The 17,749-nt window shown below is 54.2% G+C and overlaps 1 protein-coding gene across 7 annotated transcripts in view; it reads right to left on the reverse strand.

Moving 5' to 3' along the window:
* Positions 1 to 4,291: 4,291 nt before the first annotated feature.
* NUP214 (nucleoporin 214) overlaps positions 4,292 to 17,749 on the reverse strand; it is a 93,728-nt gene continuing 80,270 nt past the window's right edge. For all 7 annotated transcript variants that reach the window (XM_027035410.2, XM_027035411.2, XM_027035408.2 and 4 more), the window contains 5 exons: positions 12,859 to 13,011; positions 8,023 to 8,194; positions 5,919 to 6,058; positions 5,076 to 5,100; positions 4,292 to 4,550 (listed from right to left, as the gene is read on the reverse strand). In XM_027035410.2, the coding sequence (XP_026891211.2) occupies positions 4,517 to 4,550; positions 5,076 to 5,100; positions 5,919 to 6,058; positions 8,023 to 8,194; positions 12,859 to 13,011 (524 nt within the window). In that variant the 3' untranslated portion in view covers positions 4,292 to 4,516. The remainder of the gene's footprint in view (positions 4,551 to 5,075; positions 5,101 to 5,918; positions 6,059 to 8,022; positions 8,195 to 12,858; positions 13,012 to 17,749) is intronic.

Below are 17,749 nucleotides of genomic sequence, written 5' to 3' on the forward strand. Positions count from 1 at the left end.
GGCAAACGGCTTGCTCTCCGGGCTTCAGGTCCTCATCTGGAAGATGTGGGTTATAGCCCCCAGCCTGTAGGTTAAACGTGAAAATGCCTGTGAAGTGCTCAGGCTAGACAGTGCCTGGCACCACTGTAAGGGAATTATCACCGTTGTTCTAACGGAATACGAGAGAGGAATGTGTTAGAAACACCGCCCGCCAGGAAGTAATCTATGCTTCTGTTCGGTGACACCAGCGATGAGGCAGCTCCCAGCAGGAGTTCCAAGGAATCTGGCTCCCGCAGAAAGGTTCCCTGGTCACAAAGATTTCGGGAATGGCAGACCATGTCATCTTACTGATCCACAAAGCAAATTTGCATATGAAAGGCTCAAAAGAGCCCTTCGATCCGAAAATTTTGTTCTGTCTGGTCTTCTCCCCAACTTACTTGACCACAGAGCCCTTTTTAGTTCGGGCTGTATGCGAACTTCCCAGAGGAAACTTATCCTTTTTCTAATTAAAAAACAATTTTTTTTAACGCATATTTATTTTTGAGAGCAAGGGACAGAGTGCGAGCAAGGGAGGGGCAGAGACAGAGGGAGACACAGACTCCGAAGCGGGCTCCAGGCTCTGAGCTGTCAGCACAGAGCCCGACGCGGGGCTCGAACTCACAGACCGCAGGATCATGACCTGAGCTGAAGTCAGACACTTAACCGACTGAGCAACCCAGGCTCACCTCCCACAGGACACCTTCCAGACACAAAAGTTGGGGGCTAAAACAGTCCCGGTCTAACTGCCTGTTTCCACATGCGAGCGAGCGAGCGAGGGAAGAGCAGACAAACCAGGGAGAATGAGGATGGGAGGAGGGAGACGGATACTGACAGCCCAGCCCAGGGGTTTTCCACTGGGCAGGCAATACGTAGAAAGAACAGAATGTAAGGTTGGGCAAGAGCTCAGGGGCGCCGGCCAGGTGTTCTTGTGGGACAGTGAATGGAGCCCACGGGATGATGGGACCGGAGGGAAGGGAGAGACTGAGACCCAAGCTGGGGAGGGTGTGTGGAGGGAGGTGGGAGGAGCCATGTCAGGAGGCAGGATGAGGTCAAGGAAGGCACTCCCCAATCCCATGCATCACGGGGGACGGGGGGCTTCACGGAGAAAAGTGTTCAGGAGCTGATGGCCCACTTGTGCTGCAGTATGTGTGTGTGTGAGCAGATGCCCCACGAGCAGCTGAAATTTGAACTCTGTGTCTCTCACTGACAATTTCAGAAAGATCCCTTACCTTGGATTAATGGCAAACCAAAAACCAAAAAACAACAAAACAAAACATGTCGACGGGAGTGAGTTCTCTCTCAGATGATCTCCTGGAGGGGAAAATATTTCGAATTACCGAACTTAAAAGGTTTCTCAAAATGTGGCCCACGGACCACCCGTGAAGCTTGTCAGGAACAGGTTCAAGGGCCCCAGTGAGCTCTCTGATCAGAATCTCAGAGTTGAGCTCTCCGTGTTGGAGCTTTGTTAGTGGGGGACGATCCCTCATGCAGTGGAGTCCTGTGTTTGACAAGGGGCTCGAAGACACCCCCCACTATGAACTGGAAGAGGGTGACACAAGAATCCAGAACTCTCTACCCTGGTAGGGCAAGGCCCCGTGAGGGGAGAGCCTGCTTGGTGCCAGGCAACCCTCACGACCCCCTAAAGGACCCCTTGCAAAACCTTCATTCCAATCTCCATCCACCTCTGGTGACAGAGCTCCTGAGAGTTAGGATCAGGTCAACCTACAGAGTCGACACCCCCTCTGCAGTGCAAAGACCTGACTGAGAAACTTCTCTGCGGTTAGCAGCAACGGAGAGCAAAACTGAGGGTAAGCACCAGGAGGCTCACGCCGAAAGCACCGAGGGCACCGCTGCCTCAGGTACCAGAAGGCTTCACGGCCACATCAACACACGAGGGAATTTGCACGCACGCCCCCCCCCCCCCCCGCCGCCCTTTTTGGGTTCCTCTGTCCCTGAGAAACCCAATTTGTGGCCTCTGTCACCGCGTTGCCATCGGAAGCACCAATTGCGAATATATGGCACTGGTGTCCGGAAAAGCCAAGCAAAACACAACCTCGCTGATTAAACCGTCTTCCCCTTTGCCTTCCTGCCTCTCCTGGGTCGCGCCGGCAGAAATACAAACGGATCCAGCGAGGCTGCCCATGTACCCGCTGCAGCTGGCTGCGCGACAAGAGCAGGGGACCTCCTCCTGGGCCCAAGCAGCCCTTGCGGTCCCTTCCCCTCGTGGGGACCTGGTCCCCACACTCCTACTCCGGCTCCCTCTTCGGGAAAGGCTCACGCCCCTGGAAGCATGGGTTTCGGCGGATGCACGCGGGTTGTGCTGGGACGACCCCGACGAAGGAACGCAGAGGGGCCGGAGCACCGGCAGCGAGGGGCGGGGGCGTTATCGGGTCGGGCACAGCTGATATGGCCTTATGGAGAGATGTCACATGCCACCTCAATGGAGGATTAACGCAGAGAATTTGAGGTCAAGGGTTTAGGCCGAACCAGCTTCTATTTATAAAAAAGAGCCTCGGGGGCGGGGAACAAGAGGGCAGGAGGCTGGCTCGGTGTGGATGCCAGTCAGCAGGACGACCCGGCGAGGCAGAAGTCAGCTCTCGTCACCTTGCCCCCTTTAAAGTGAGGCCCTCTGCTGTGAGCTTTTCCCAGGAAATTTGAGTTCCCGTCGCCTCCGACTGCCCCTGTGTGCAAATTAGGGAGAGCACAGGTGGGGGGATCAAACCCCGGGGTCCGGCTGTGTGGAGGTCGTGGGGGCTGTCCCCTGCTCCACAGCTGAGGGGGCCTCACGGAAGAGCAGGGGGAGACCGGCTCTTCAGTTCCCCAAGGACCAAGAAGGGTACGTGTTAAACGACTCAAGTCCAAGCCCTTTGAGACAGACAGGTGCCCTGATTAATGGGAGGCCCAGACAGGCCCCTACTCTTTTCTCCCAGGCCGCGCAGGGAGCAAGGGAAAGTCACCGAGGGACACCGTGGATCCAGTTCCGGTTTGGGGTTCCTGAAACCTGACAGTGCTGCTGCATGATGGGACTCCTCTTCTGAGGAGCCTGTGCTCATCGCCCTAGGGCCTCCAGGCCCAATTCCAGGCCTCCCGAGTCCCAGTCTGCAGGGCAGGGGCTCCAGAAGCTGTGCTTCATGCGGAACCCCCAGGCGAGCCCTGCAGAGTGGGACCAGGCGGGCCGGCCGTGGCGCGGGGCACTGCACTGACGTCCACCCGCCCGTCAAGCCAACAGAACCGGCAAGACCACACTGGCTGTCACGTGACAGGTTAAATCACACGGAGACCTTTTATTAAAACATTTTAAAACAGAACTTTCCAAAATGTAAAACTCTAAACGACCCTTCCTGACCTTCGCCTGCCCTGAACCCGAGCCAACGCACGGTTGCATTCTGGCCTGAAAGAGGACAAATCCTCACGCCGGCTCCGGATGTGGGGCGGTCCTGGTTTGTCAGCAACTGCCTAGGACATCATGGGCCTGGGAAGTAAAACGTGTCCAGACCCGAAAGCGACGGCACCGCCCACGCTCTGACAGGACCGGAGCCGGAGGCCCCGAACCATCGCGGCCAACTCTTGGCCATGCTGCCAGGCAGCAGCGGTGTCTCTGCAAGCCCAGGCCTGCCCGGCGGTTATCTGCGCTGCCGCTGACAGACGGCGGGCCGGGCGTGGTGCCCAACGTCACCGTCACCGGAGATAAAGGCTGTCTTCTCGATCAGTCCTCTGCAGAGCAGAAGAAATCGGTGGTGGGCCACACAGCACCCAGGGCTAAATCGCGAAGCTGAGTGGACGGGGCCGATCCAGGGGCGGCAGGCCCGTCGTCAGCACCCGCCGGCCTAGCTTCCGCGCGCGCCTCACGGCGACCTGTGCTTTGACCTAAGGTGCTACCGTCTCTTCCCAAACTCAGCGGATGCCTGCGTGAGCGAGTTTCTTTCCCTCCACCCAATCACGAAGCCGGGCCTGGAGGGTCCTGATACCCAACAGCGGCGAGAGCACGAGAAGGAGACACCGAGTCACGGCCTCAAAAAGGTGGCCGGCCGGCGCTCAACCTCTTCCCTACGCCAGGGCCCGGGCCCGAGGGGACTGGGGGCAGCTGGGGGAAGCTCCCGCCTACCCTCTTCCTGCATCGACCTCCTGCGCTGGCAACTTCGGCCGCCATCCTCGAAGACACACACACACCGCGGACTGGCGGAAGGCCGCGAAGGTTTCTCAGAGCCACAGCAATGAGGACACCTCTCTCCAAGGCTGTGACCTGACAAAGCCCACATATATTCCGCACGGAAACAGACCAAAGAGTTTAATAGAGGGGGGCCAGGAAGGGGGACGGGACACCCAACACGAAATCGACAGCGAAACAGACAAGCGGTCAAGCGTCTCTGGAGTTTTGGTTTCTGCGGTTTCTGGGTGTGCTGCAGTGAGAATGTCCACGTTAAAGGACTGCTCCAGTGTTGCTCGGTGACGAGGAGCCCAGAATGCAGTTGGTCCCAGGAAGGACACGGACACCCACTCAGCTTCTCCAGCCACCGAAGCCCTGGACAGACCTGCAAGGAAGCGCCGGGAGAGAGGCGTATCAGCTGCCGCTCTGAGAAGGGCTTCGGGGCTCGTGCACCCGCCTGTGGTCAGAGTCAGGGCTCTGAACTGCTAGCGGCAGCAATTCCACACAGAAGCACAGAGCGAGGACCAAACAGGAGCCCTGGCGATGGGCCTGGAGGCGCGCGGGCAGCACGAGGCTTCTGAGACGCTAACGGGGAACTGAGGAACAGCATCTCCCGGGCCCCGCCACCCGGGCCTTGCTCCTCGGAAGGCACACTCTGCTCTCTCTTACGCGTGGCCCTCGGGGAGGCCAGGCCCGGCACCTTCTGCCACTTTCCCACCGCGATTAGCAGGTCCACGAAACCCAAAGCCTGCCGCTGAACCCCCATGCCTCCAGGACAGGCTTATACAACAGGAAACAGGAAAAGCAGATAAACATGCACCAACAGAGCAAAGGTTAGGAGTCCCATACTCTCACGTACCACACGCTCCCCTCTCCCTATCTAACGGCTGGGAACGAGATGGATACTCACGAGTTAGACGATCCAAAGCTGAATCCTGAAAAAGATGGAAGAAGGGTGGAGCAAAGTGAGCACATACATACCTGAGAGGTGGAGGTGGGCTCCTCCCTCCCGCAGGGAGCCCCGCCGACCCCCACCTGCAGGCCACGACGAGGGTGGGGGGCGCTCCTGGGTTCTTCCCTCCCCCACGCCAACAGTGGGCAGCGGGTCCCTGGCACGGCGCCTCCCGCTCGGCTGCCCTGGGGCCACACGGACCCCTTTCATTAGGAAACTACGTTTTTCTTCTCCCATCACTTGCCGCTTCTCGGTGAGGCCAGAGCAGTGAAGACACTTAGCTCTAGGCCTGGCCCTGCGGCTCACTCTCTGGCCCTTTGGGTAAATAGGCCCCTTGGAGTTTTTGTCTTCGTTTATAAACGAGTGCCACTGCCTCTCCAAGGTGCGGGAGTGCAGGAGTGTGGCACGGGTAAAAGCATCACACACGTGGTCTGCTATCTGAAGAGGCAAGGGTTAACAAATCAGAGACGTTTCGCGAAGTCTCTACGCCTTATTTTTTGAGTTTGCCGGCTGGGATTTTTTAAACCAAGGTCTAGTAAGACGGTTATTATTTTGGGTTCTCAAATCTTGAGAGAAAATCAAGCCCGTCTTTTCTTTCTTTGGTAAGAAATGGCACAATGTTACAAATGTAATTATGGCCTTAAAAGACCATTTTGTCTTTGAAGTACTTTCGGCCCCGCAGAATACGAAACTGAACAGCCAGGTAAAAACCACTCGTGTTGTTAGGGGTGCGGGGCAGGGGGAGGCATTTCCTAAGGAAAGGGCAGGGAAACGGCGAGGGAACGACGTCTGGCCGCCTACCTCCTCCGCCTGATCCAAAGCTAGAGAATCCCCTGCTCTGGGTCCCAAATCCAGAAGTCTGTTGGGACAGCGATCCGAAAGTCGGGGCGTTTTGACTTGCCAGCGTGCCGAAAGACGTGGTGCTGCTGCTGCTCCCAAACCTGGGTTCCAGGGAGAGACCAGACTGTGGTTAGCGTGGCCACGCCGGCACCCGCCGCCCACAAGCCCCGGCCACCCCGGTAGGTCTCGGGCTGCACAGCACACACGAATTGAGGGGACGTGCTCGGTTTCAACCAGTGGCCTCTCAGAAAGAACAGGCCAGGGCCCAGGGCACACCTCCAGCTTCGGGAAGGAAGAGGCCGGGGGCACAATCCCAAGTGCAACCGGTCCAGTGTGTTAGCTTTCATTCACCGTCTGGAAGTTGTGGGTCATCTGGAAGTTAATCAGCACTACAGTTTTTGCTCTCCTATCCCTGGTAATTCTTGGGCTTCACCCCATCACTTAGACATTTCTCATTCATCGGCAAGCCCCTTCACCCAGCTATCTGCCTTCAGCTCCTCTCTGGATCTTTCCATCACGGACTTTCCACGATGAGGTGAGGGTCTCCTGTGAGCGGACTCTTGCGGGGGCCCTGCCTCTTCCTGCTCTATTCCTACCCCAGCTCTAGGCCTCCCACGAACAGTGGAAGCTCCTCAGATGCCCGCCAGGGGCAGACCAGGGACCTGGGACATCTCATGCCAGAGCTGGTACTTGTCAGCCCTCTTTCACAAAATGGAATCAACCAGCCAGTCAGGATTTATGTGGGTGAACCAACCCCCCCCCCCCCGCCCCCTGCAAGGCAGAATACGATACTTTTCTACTGGTAAAGAAAATAGCAGGTTTCAAATAAGTAAATAAAACCTCAAGATTCCCAGTCAACCCCAAACCCTCCAACTCCGCAGCACTCTGTGCCGAGCGGTCACTGGAGACATCACTGTCCATCGGAACCCGCCAAGAATACTGGTTTAAGTTGGTCCCAACGCTCCTTTAAAAGCTTTTCTTAACTTTAATTCTTGGGGTTTTCTGGGGGAAACTTAAAAGAGCTTGTACTCTCTATGTGAAATTTAGGAGGCAATACATCAACTCGCTCATGGTCTTGAAAGTGGCCAGTGTTTCTGCACTAGGATCTTTCGTGGGGGGGGGAAAGGGTATGAATAAGAACATACTTCGCTTTACTTTCAAGATAAAGACGCTATCCCTTCACCAAGATTTATCCCAAGTACCCTGACAATTCCCCCAAACAAAGCCCCCAAGCCCTCCCCAAGTCTATAGCCTTATGTATCCTGAGTTCCGCGGCCAGGGCCAGGGCCAGGGCCAGGTCTACCAGACGGTGATTTCAGACATAACATGTCTCCTGAACGAGTCACTTTGCCGTCATCGCTACATACATTTATTGGGACTTTGTGGTGCAGTGAAAGCTATTTATTTTTTTCTTGGGGTTTTGGCGACCAGGTTGAATTTCCGGGGCCCTTCAAATCAAATCCCTAACATGGCATTTTCAAGGGAGGATGTATGTGCACAAGGCATAAGAGCAGCTTTGAAAGCCGAGCAGTCACCGAGACACTGAAATGTGCAGTCAGTGCCCCGTATGGAAGCTGGCCCACGGGACTGTGAACCGAGTACCCACTCTGCGGGTCTGGAGACGAGCCAGGGACACAGGAGTGGTTTGCCTAAGGACAACGGGTAGACGACAACAATCCCAAGAGGAAAGAACGTGGCAGAAACTATTCATTTTGGATTTCCTGACAGAAGTCGCCACACGGGCAATCCTGGCTAGAACGTGGCCAGGACAGGACCGTTTTCCTTTCTTTAATCATCCTTCGGTCCCACCAGGAGAACAGGGGTCTGCCGACCAGCACTCCACGTTTCCAGGGGACGGCGACACAGCTCCCGTCCACCTGCGTACTGGACAGACTGGCCGGGAAGAAATGGGCCTCCCCAGAAAGGAACAGGAGCTCTGGTCTGACTCATTTGCCGATTTCAAGGGAGGGGGCTTCAGCTCAGTCAGGAGTACGGACTTTCCCAAACAGGAGTCCCGGGGCCCCAGTGCTTTCGGAGTCCCGAGGTCCCTCCTCGGGGGGCTTACCCGAATCCTCCTGCGCTGGCGGCCGCAGTACCCTCTCCGAACACTTTGCCTCCCGTCGAGCCCAGAGGGCTTGTAAAGGCTGGGGCTGAACCGAATGCTGGCACCCCTCCAAACCCAGGGGATCCCCCAAAAGTAGGAGGGCTGCCAAACACTGGAGCAGCACCGAAGCCACCTGAGCAAAACAGAGGCAAACAAACAGAAACAGGGAAAAAGAAAGGAGACAGAAGAGAAGACAATGAGCGGTGAGAAATCAAATCGAAGGAGGAAGGAAAAAGGGGGAAATGTGTTAGAAGTTCAAATACCAAAAACTGTAACTGGGGGCAACAGCCTTCCTAAATACCGAGCCACCCCCTCCATCGCTCGCAGAGGGGGCGGGTCGGCCAGGGGAGCTCCTGGAACTCTCAGAGCCCAGCAGACCTCACGTTCACCTGGGAGACCCTCGGCTCTTCCCACGGGCAAGCCGGACCCGTCAGTGCCAAGTCTCGTGGAGTCAGATCGTCACCAGGAACCAACCTGGCGCGTTTCTGACCCCTTCCCAGCCTCACGGCGCTGTTCTGAGACTCCTCACTGAAGAGGCATTCTTGAAAACTCCAATCCCTGCCCGGCCTTCAAAGATGACAGAGGCGATTACTGTCACGACACAGGCTAGGCTGCCAGCGTCATGAAAACCCATGTTATGAAGCCATAGGCTCAGTCTGCTCTCGGGAAGAATCTACAAACTGGGTTACAGGAGACATGGAGAGGCGCACGGCACTGGGGCTCGGCCAGGGGCTTTTTATTTATTTAAAGCCTTATGGCTCTCACGTCTCTCCCCACAGAAAAATTCCTTAAAAACCGCTTTCTCTCTGTAGTCGGGAGCTACCCCTCAATAAAAAAGCACACCGAACTTCCCCTGGTGGGGGGAGGGCCGCTGGATAAATGTGGCAAGACCATCAACGGGCCCCGAGAAGAGCCCCCAGGGCCTGGCTCCCCCTGCCACTCACGTGGACACGGTCCCGGGGGCGGCACGCACGCAGGCCGTCATCGCACAGAAATCAGGCTGCGAGGCGGCCTCCTCGGACCGGTGGGGACGCCCACCGGGCGGGAAGATGGTACACCCTTCCCCTGAGGGGGTTCCCCAACCCCAAGATACCGCTTACCTCATGTTAGGCTATGAGCAGAGACCCCCAGGGAGTGTCTGTTGAACAGAATGGAATAAACTGGTACAAGCAATGTGTTCTAGCGAGGAGTCTCTTAAAACGAGCACTGGCCTAAGGAGCGACACGCTACGGGGAAGGAGAACAGCGTCGGCGCAGGTAAAGGGGCCCCGGGGACACTGCTGGCACGCATTTCGGGATGCGAGTCCTGCCGTCAGAGGGACGGCTCGGGCCTTCTTATATAAGCATAACCACACCACAAGCTTCTGCTACCTGAATCGGGAAAGATCAAATTCTGGGCAAGAAGAGCTATTAGCAGAATTCTTTTGTTGTTTGTTATCTGGCGACGCCATCCTGTGTTTATTTACCATTGCCAGTGAGGATACTTTTTGCTCAGGCTCCCGTTTGGGTTAACATTCTAGATTTTAAAACCTCGAGTGAAATTCCAAGCCACGATAATGGAGACTGTTGGGTTACAAACACGAGAGACTGGAAAAAAAAAAAAAAGTGCTAAAAAACCCCTGCCGTTGAATTATTTAAGACCGATCACAGATCTCGTTACACTTTCTTCCTAGACACACGGGGCTGTATCTAGTGCCCTGTACGCAGTATTATTCAGACTTCTGGGTGGAAGGCGAGTGAAAAATGAGAAGTCACAATGATACAGAAAGTAAACCGGATGGGGGTTGGGGGGGAAGGAGGAGATTAAACACACACACCCACACACACCACATCCACCCCCCCATCACATATACCACACACACACACACACACACACACACACACACACACACACACACAGAGCCCTGAAACAACAAACCTGGGTCACAGTAAAGGAAACAAATTTGCTAATAATCGGTGATAATCCAATACCTGACTTACTGAGGGCCCTCCACGTGCCAGCTACGGTCCCAGGTGCTGCCCAATACTTTGCCTCAATCCTCTCAATAAACCTGGGGTCCCTACCTCGCAGGTGAAGGAAACAGGCTCAGAGAACACTGAGGCACAAATGACAAACAGCTATTTGCCTACGTTCAGCCAGCCTGGCGGTGGTAGCACTGGGACCTGAGCAAGGGTTGGTTGAGTGACTCAAGAGAGCGCCCGCCATTGAACCGCCTGTGTCCCTCTGCCTCCCTCCGTGGCGACCGCGGCAACAGGGGGTGGGGGGAGCACGGTGGTCTGGGCACAGCATCCTGCCCACCTTGGTCCCCGCTACAAATCCTCTCCAGCACTATTATTTCCTAAGGGAACTGTACTGAGGGAGGATGGACGCTTCTGGAATCTTTCAAAGACCCACTGAAACGGTCCATATCTAAAGTCTGTCTTAAAGCAAAACACCAATCATGACGTCTTAGGCATCTGCTTTTGCCTGGGCAGGAAGGCTGACTCCTTTACTTAAAGCAGCCTTCCTTGTGCTCGGGACCCCAGGGCACCTCCTTCTACAGCAGGAGCCCCCTGAAAACTGCCCTGAGTCCTGCAGTGACAGCCAAAGTGTGAGAGGCACAAGGGACACGGTCTTCCTCCACCCTCGCTGTCACCTCTGTGCCTACCAGTTCATTCATGCCCCCTGTACTTAAAAGGCAGCTTTCTCTGCTGGGAATCCTCAGTCGGAGGGTTTCATGGGGCAAACAATCGAACAGGAAAAATATTCTGAAAGGCAGGAGAATATACTTTCTCTACGACTTAAAAAAATAAAAGCCTGAGATTCTCAAAGTCAATCCTGGCCCCAGGATAATGAACAACATAGAAGAAAAACATGTGACTTGAAGAAAACATTATCTGGTTCCTTAAAAAAAGTAAATTAAGCGGGGCGCCTGGGTGGCTCAGTCGGATGAGCGTCCGACTTCGGCTCAGGTCATGATCGCGTGTTGACGAGTTCAAGCCCTGCGTTGGGCTCTGTGCTGATGGCTCGGAGCCTGGAGCCTGTGTCTCCCTCTCTCTGCCCCTCTCCCGCTCATGTTCTGTCTCTCTCTGTCTCAAAAATAAACATTAAAAAAAAACAAATTAAGCATCACTGACTAATGAACTAAAGTTTCTTTTTTCTTTTGTTTTTTAAGCAAGCTCCACACCCAGTGTGGAGCCCAGTGCGGGGCTTGAACTCACGATCCTGACATCAAGACCGGAGCTGAGATCGAGTCAGCTACTTCACCAACCAAGCCACCCAGGCGCTCCAGTGAACTATCGTTTCTTGGTCAAATGTTTACTTTGTTAACTAGGACCCAGAGCTTTGTAGCCGTCTCACTTTTTTATCGTTCACTGTGAGGAAAGGTGGGGGCAAAACGGAGCTGCGATCGTGTCCGGGGCATTTTAAATTCTAGGAAGAGCATCAAAAATCTGGCAACCGAAGACTCACCCATCCAAGTCACAGATCCGAGTAAAGGAGCACAGTGTATGAAAACCATAGCAATTTAGGTTCTAAAAGGTGGGACTCCAGGCACTAATGTGGGACAGTCCTAAGTTAGAGCCACCCATGCATCCGGTCCTCAGCAGGGCCCTTCCTCAGAACGCACATAATTTCAAAGGCTCCCGTACACATGAGGGAGAAGCATCCTGGCTGTTCACCCTGGGGTCTGCTTTAAAGAGCTCCTTTCTCCACAAACATCTTCCCCCACTCTGCCTCTGATCTTTCGTGGGGGCGGGGCGGGGGGGGATCTTTTCACATGGTTTTCCATGTAATAGAGGCAGGAATGCAGACCCTCTGTAGATTTGAGATAGATAGAGGACAGAGAGGCGGCGGACAGAAATGAAGTATGTGTTTTCTTTTTTTATCTAAACATATGCTGCCCTTTAAACTTTTAAATTATAAACGTAGTATATGACGATAGAAAGTCGCCCAGTCCCCCATGGAGATTTTAGAAGCCATGCTGGGGTAAGTAGCAGTGCTGGTGATGCTCTTAATTCTTGATTCCACCGGGGTGTTTCACCTGTGAGGAGTAACTGCTCTGTATACTTGCAGTAAATGGATATTGTACACGTCATGTAGATAGATTAATGTACGTCATGCTCAAAAGCAAAAAAACAAACAGTGATTTGGGAAAGAGGACAAATGAAACAGACATAAAAAATAGCCAGATCGGGGTGCATGGGCGGCTCAGTCGGTTAAGCGTCTGCCTTCAGCTCAGGTCACGAGTTCGCGGGTTCGAGCTCTGCGTCAGGCTCTGTGCAGATAGCTCAGAGCCTGAATGCTTTGGATTCTGTGTCTCCCCCTCTCTCTCTGCCCCTCCCCAGCTCATGCTGTCTCTCTTGGTCTCTCAAAAATAAATAAATGTTAAAAAAAAAAGTTTAAAAATCCCCCAAAACTAGGCCGATCATCTGTCTTGCCCAGGACTGCTAATGGGACACAAGCAGGTCTGTGACTCGGTGCTTTCTGGTTTATATTTTAGTTATCGTTCTCTTATATGTTCCCTCACTTTGGTTGTTCTGCGCTTGCTAGATATTTACAATGCTTTCTGCCCTAAGAAGACATGGAGTCCTCTTAAGGGTTCCACTACATGCATTCTGTGCTTTCAACAGGTCTCGGGAGACCTAGAAGGGTGTTAGGAGCACAGTAGATGGTCTGTAAATGTAAAGATGAATTGGGGAGAATCCACACTCCAGTCCTGCTCCCTTGAGAGCCACCCTAGAGAGATCTCCTTCCGGGTGTCTATGTGTATGTAAACATACGTATAAAAAGAACCACAGCTAACAACTATCAGAGTACCTGTTTTATTTGGAGTCGAGAACCCGAAGCCTTGGGATGCCACACTTCCTCCTCCAGAGCTGAAAGTGCCGGCAGGTTTCTGCTCTCCAAACGACGAGCTGGCAAATCCACCAAATGTCTTGGCCCCGCTGTTTCCGAATAGATTAGAGGTATCTGAAGAAAGGAAGAACATGTTGAGAGCGATCAGAGGGAGAGAAGGGTCCTTATCTACTTAGAGCAGAAAAGACACTGCAGCGAGGCGTTTGAGGGGAAGCGAGCGAGGAGTCTGGGATTCGAGGGAGCTGAGCTGTGGTAAACACCCTCTCTGATCTGCATGTGTCTCGATGACCAGCGGTTAGCCTCTGGGAGCCCAGGTTCCGGATTCCAAAGGCACACGGTACGGGGAGCTGCACGGCCCCGGGGGACGAGGCTTCTGCGGAAGCGCACCTGTGCTCCCCCAGGTAATCAGGTCCACCCACCGGCTTCCTGCAAGACTGTCTTCTTCTGAAGGACAGGGCTCGCTTTCACTCCCCACCTCACACGAAAACCTCGCATTTTGTCAAGCGAGAGAAAACCGAGTCGGGGCCGATCCAAACCAAGCGTAACGGCTTCCGGCTGTCTGCTTTTACAGTCGGGTTGGGCGTGTTTGCTGTTGCCGATCTGCTCAGGGAATGGCAGGCGAGACGAGACAAACCACGGTGTTCCCAGCTCCGACCTGACGGGAGCTGGGGATGTTCCGAGGAACTGAAGACTTCCAGCCTGACTGCCTTTTCCTAAGCGGTACAACGGAGCCCTTGACCTCTCAGATGCTTATCTAGTGGGTCACTCCCTCTACACACTGAATCCGTGCCAGGAATGAGAGGAATAGAGGAAATGAACTCCTAAAAACTAAGACAGGTGAGGGGTGTTTGTTACGAGAAATGCACATTTGACCATTAATAGGGACGGAGCCAAAATCCTGCATGCAGAAACACTTGGGTAACCCAAACGGCACGCTGTTTTCTATCAGGAATTTTTCCTTAACCTTTTTTTGGGAGAGGGGAGAGACAATGCGCACTTCCCCACCGTGTGTGGATGGGTGTTTTATTAAAAGAAGTCTGCACCCACAAGAAAGCAGGGAGAAGCTGTCCTGAAATCGGGTGGAGGCCCAAAGGCAGAGGAGTAGGCAGGGCGCTGCACCGGTGCCCCGGGTGGGGAACGGAGAGCTCACACCACATCACCAAGTGAGAAGTACAAACGTCGGCACGAGACTGGGCTTCCCCGGAGCCGTTCACGTGCTCACGGGGAAGGTGACGGCGAGAAGAGGGGAGTAACTCGTTCTCGAAGTCAACTTGTTCGAAGAGGTGACCCACCACTAACCTGTCAGTCTCAGGATCCCCCTGCGACCGCTAATATTTGCAGCTGCAATGCTCCTGATCGACAATCCGGGAAGTGGAGAGCCTTATCTCGGGGACACGACCACCTCAGATTTCTAGGCAGCAGTACATAGAGCCCCAGGCCACCACGTGGTCCCTGCTCTGGAAAACTCCTGCTGGCCGTTGGAGAGCTCGGCTAGGAGTGTGCCAGGCACGGACGGCGGGAGTGGTTAACAAGCTCTTTCTCATCGCCCTTGTACGCGGTGCCACAAGACTATCTGTCCCCCTTTTCTAGAGGGATTCACAGGGGGAGGCTGCAAAATGCCCTCTTCAATGCTCCGAGTTAGCTTAGAGGCCACGTTTTATTTTCAGTGGCAGTACACTCGACACTGGAGACGAACGACGGGCTTCTCGGCCACTCCTTTTACTTGGCATCTCACGAACAGAGAGGACTGCAACCTTCCGACTTTGGTAGTACTGACGAGGCAAAAATTCCAAACAGCAAATCAATTCAAGTGCAAGATCCGGGGCCGGCTCTCCTCTTGGAGAAATCGGCACTACGGAGCTGAAATGGTTTTCCCGGGATGGTGCTGGGAGACTTAAATTCCTGAAGCCCGAGCACACCGAAGTTTCAGGGTGTCTGCATCCCGTCACCTCCCAGAGATTCCTCTGCCTGCAAGACGCTCTCGGGCGTCACGGCGGAATACACAGGGGTTCTGCAGCCAGCCCTGGCTCAGGATGCCTAGTAGCTGTGGGCAAGGACTTCAGCTTCCCGGGTCCCCGTTTCCTTGGAGATACAGTGGGGACAGTGAGGGGGTGCACACGGCTGCTGTGAAGACTGGAAGAGCTGATGGGCGCAGAGCGCCTAGTCGGGCTGATGGTGGGTCCTCAGAAAATAGAACTTCCCTCCATTTAATTCTTCCTCCCGCTACAGCCCACTCATGTCCAATATAACATGTTCAATATACTAAGACGCAGAGCAAGCAGATCAGTGGCAGAAAATGGAATCCTTTTCATTTTGTCAAGGTCGTGAGAGTTAAAACACTCAAGTTGTAACAGTTTCCCCCTGCGGTCTCTGAGGGAGCTCCGCCCGGTGAAACATTCCAGGATCTAGGCTGCTTGAAGCCAGGTGGCGTCCAGTGAGGTCTGCTTCTCTCCTTCTTATGGCGTCCAGTGAGGTCTGCTTCTCTCCTTCTATCTGTGCTCGACAGCTTCTCTCTCTGTCTTCTCCTAGTGCCTCCGAAATAACGCAGCCTCCGGCTCTTGACATGTGGTGAGTGAGAGGGGAGCTTGGTTGTTGGGACAGTATGTTGTCATTTAAAGAGACGCCTCTTTAAACAGCAGCCCGTGGGGAAGCCTGTCTTCGCAGAGCTGTCTGGGGACTCTTGGGAGGTGGCAAGTACAGGGACAACTGGCATCTGCTCTGGGCTTCCTCCTGCTGGCATGACACGGATCCTCTTGGGTCTTTCATTTAGGGAAAACACTTGCATAATTCAACGTCAGGGTCCAACTGAAGTTATGCCTGATATAATTTATCAGAGAAGGAGGTTCTCAAGTAGCTCTTGTCCAGGATACTTTTCCAAGACATTTTCTTCCTTCTTTTCTTCCTTCCTTCCTTCCTCCCTCTTTCCTTTCCTCTCCTCCTCCCCTCCCCTCTCCTTCCTTCCTTAATGTTCATTTTTAGAGAGAGAGATAGAGTACAAGCAGGGGAGAGGCAGAGAGAGGGAGACACAGAATCTGAAGCAGGCTCCAGGCTCTGGACTGTCAGTGCAAAGCCCGGTGTGGGGCTTGAACCCATGAACCACGAGATCACGACCTGAGCCGAAGCTGGATGCTTAGCTGACTAAGCCACGCAGGCGCCCCACTTTCCAAGACATTTTCTTAAAGAACATTTGTAAAGGGAGGCTTGTGGGCCCAAAAGATTCTCATCAAATGGCTTCTTTATCCTCACACAAATATGTCTTTCAGGCCTCCGAATAGAAAGAATGTGCTGAGAAAGGTTCTAACCAGTGTCCTTCGGACAAGACTCGAGGAGGCGGTAGATCCTTATAGGTAACAATTCACAGTGGTGCTGAATTTTTAGCGACCCCGGGAGTAAACAGTGTATCTCTAGTAGAGTCTCCGGGGAAGACAGAGAGCAGAAACCCTTGCAAGGTGGGAGCTTCTGGATAAAGAGCAGGCCAACTCCAAGCAACAGTGTTCCCGGCTTGTCTTTCCCAGTCATGGCAGACGTCTGATTACTTCTCGGAAGTAAAGAGGGCAGCTTCGGGAGCAGGCGGCCTGGGGCCTAAATGTCACAAGGGAAACTTCTAGTCGCTCGATCTGTGTTCAGATATCTGTCTGCAGGGGAGCAAGTTCGATGCTACAGGGAACGAGCCCGAGGGCTGTCAGACAGGATGCACCCAGGAGGAACCGTGTCCGGCTGCAAGGCCAGGGAGATCCAGGAGGCAACATGGCGGATCAGGGCTCTGGAAACATAGTCGGACGAAAGCCCGGCCGCTCCACTTAACGGCTGCCACCTCTGTCAAGTCCACACCCCTTCTGGGAACCTATTTCTTGACTGGCGCAACGGGGGCAGGCACATCTGAAAGTACTGTGGTGAGAAGTGCCTGGTCCAACCACTCTGAGCAGCTGGCACACGGAACGCGGTCCCTAAAAGTCCGTTTCCTTCTGCTCGATGTCACATGAAGGAAAGGAACACAGGGATGGTGGGATTCGAGAGAGAGATCACGGTGGACCCCTGTGGCCTCCAGGCCAAGCCGCACAGAGGCACAGGCTTACAGTCACCCCAAAAGGAAGGGCGGGCTCGGCGGGTGGAGAGGAGGGAGGTGAGCCCTGGTGTTGACGCGGGGAGAGCTGGGGGGGGGTGTGTGTGTGTGTGTGTGTGTGTATGAATGACAGCCAGCAGGGCAACTGGCCGAGGCAGAGGGAACATGTTGGGGGGACAGAAGAGTGTATGGGGCAGCTCACTGAGGGCCCGGACTTTCAAGTCGAGGAGCTGGCAAGTCAGTGGGAAGCTGCCAGGGGTTCTGTGTAGGGTCAGTGGCAAAAGAAAAGCGGAGTTTAAAACACTCAGCTTGGTGTGGATGTCCAGATGCCAGGGGAGGAGGCTGGAAGCAGGGAGGGGAATCTGGACACTAGTGTGACAACAGGGACACGGGTGCAAGGACAGAGAGAAGCAACAGAAGAGGGACTGTATGAGAGGCAGGAAGGGAACCCGGAGAGTCCGTCTATACAGCCCGGGAAAGACGTTGCACTCAGAAGCGCCAAATGGTGCACAGTCACCCAAGAGAAAGACGCTGTCCCCAGTGGTTTGCAGAAAGCATCCTTAGTTCTGTGGTGAGGGCAATGCCCGTCCCCAGATGACTTTTAGCTCCTCCTTCTCCACTGTTCCTCTCCTTCTGGGCTACAGAGGTTGCGGTCCCTTTCGCTATCGAATCATACATGCAGTCTTAAAAACAGAATCACGTTAAGCCTTTCCCGTCCCCTTTCAAATTCACTGAAACCGCTCCGCCACATGAAAGTAAACTGCCGGTTTACAAAAACCAATGCTTGGG

Source organism: Acinonyx jubatus, chromosome D4, assembly GCF_027475565.1.
Source record: "Acinonyx jubatus isolate Ajub_Pintada_27869175 chromosome D4, VMU_Ajub_asm_v1.0, whole genome shotgun sequence".
Classification (NCBI taxonomy): Eukaryota; Metazoa; Chordata; class Mammalia; order Carnivora; family Felidae; genus Acinonyx; species Acinonyx jubatus.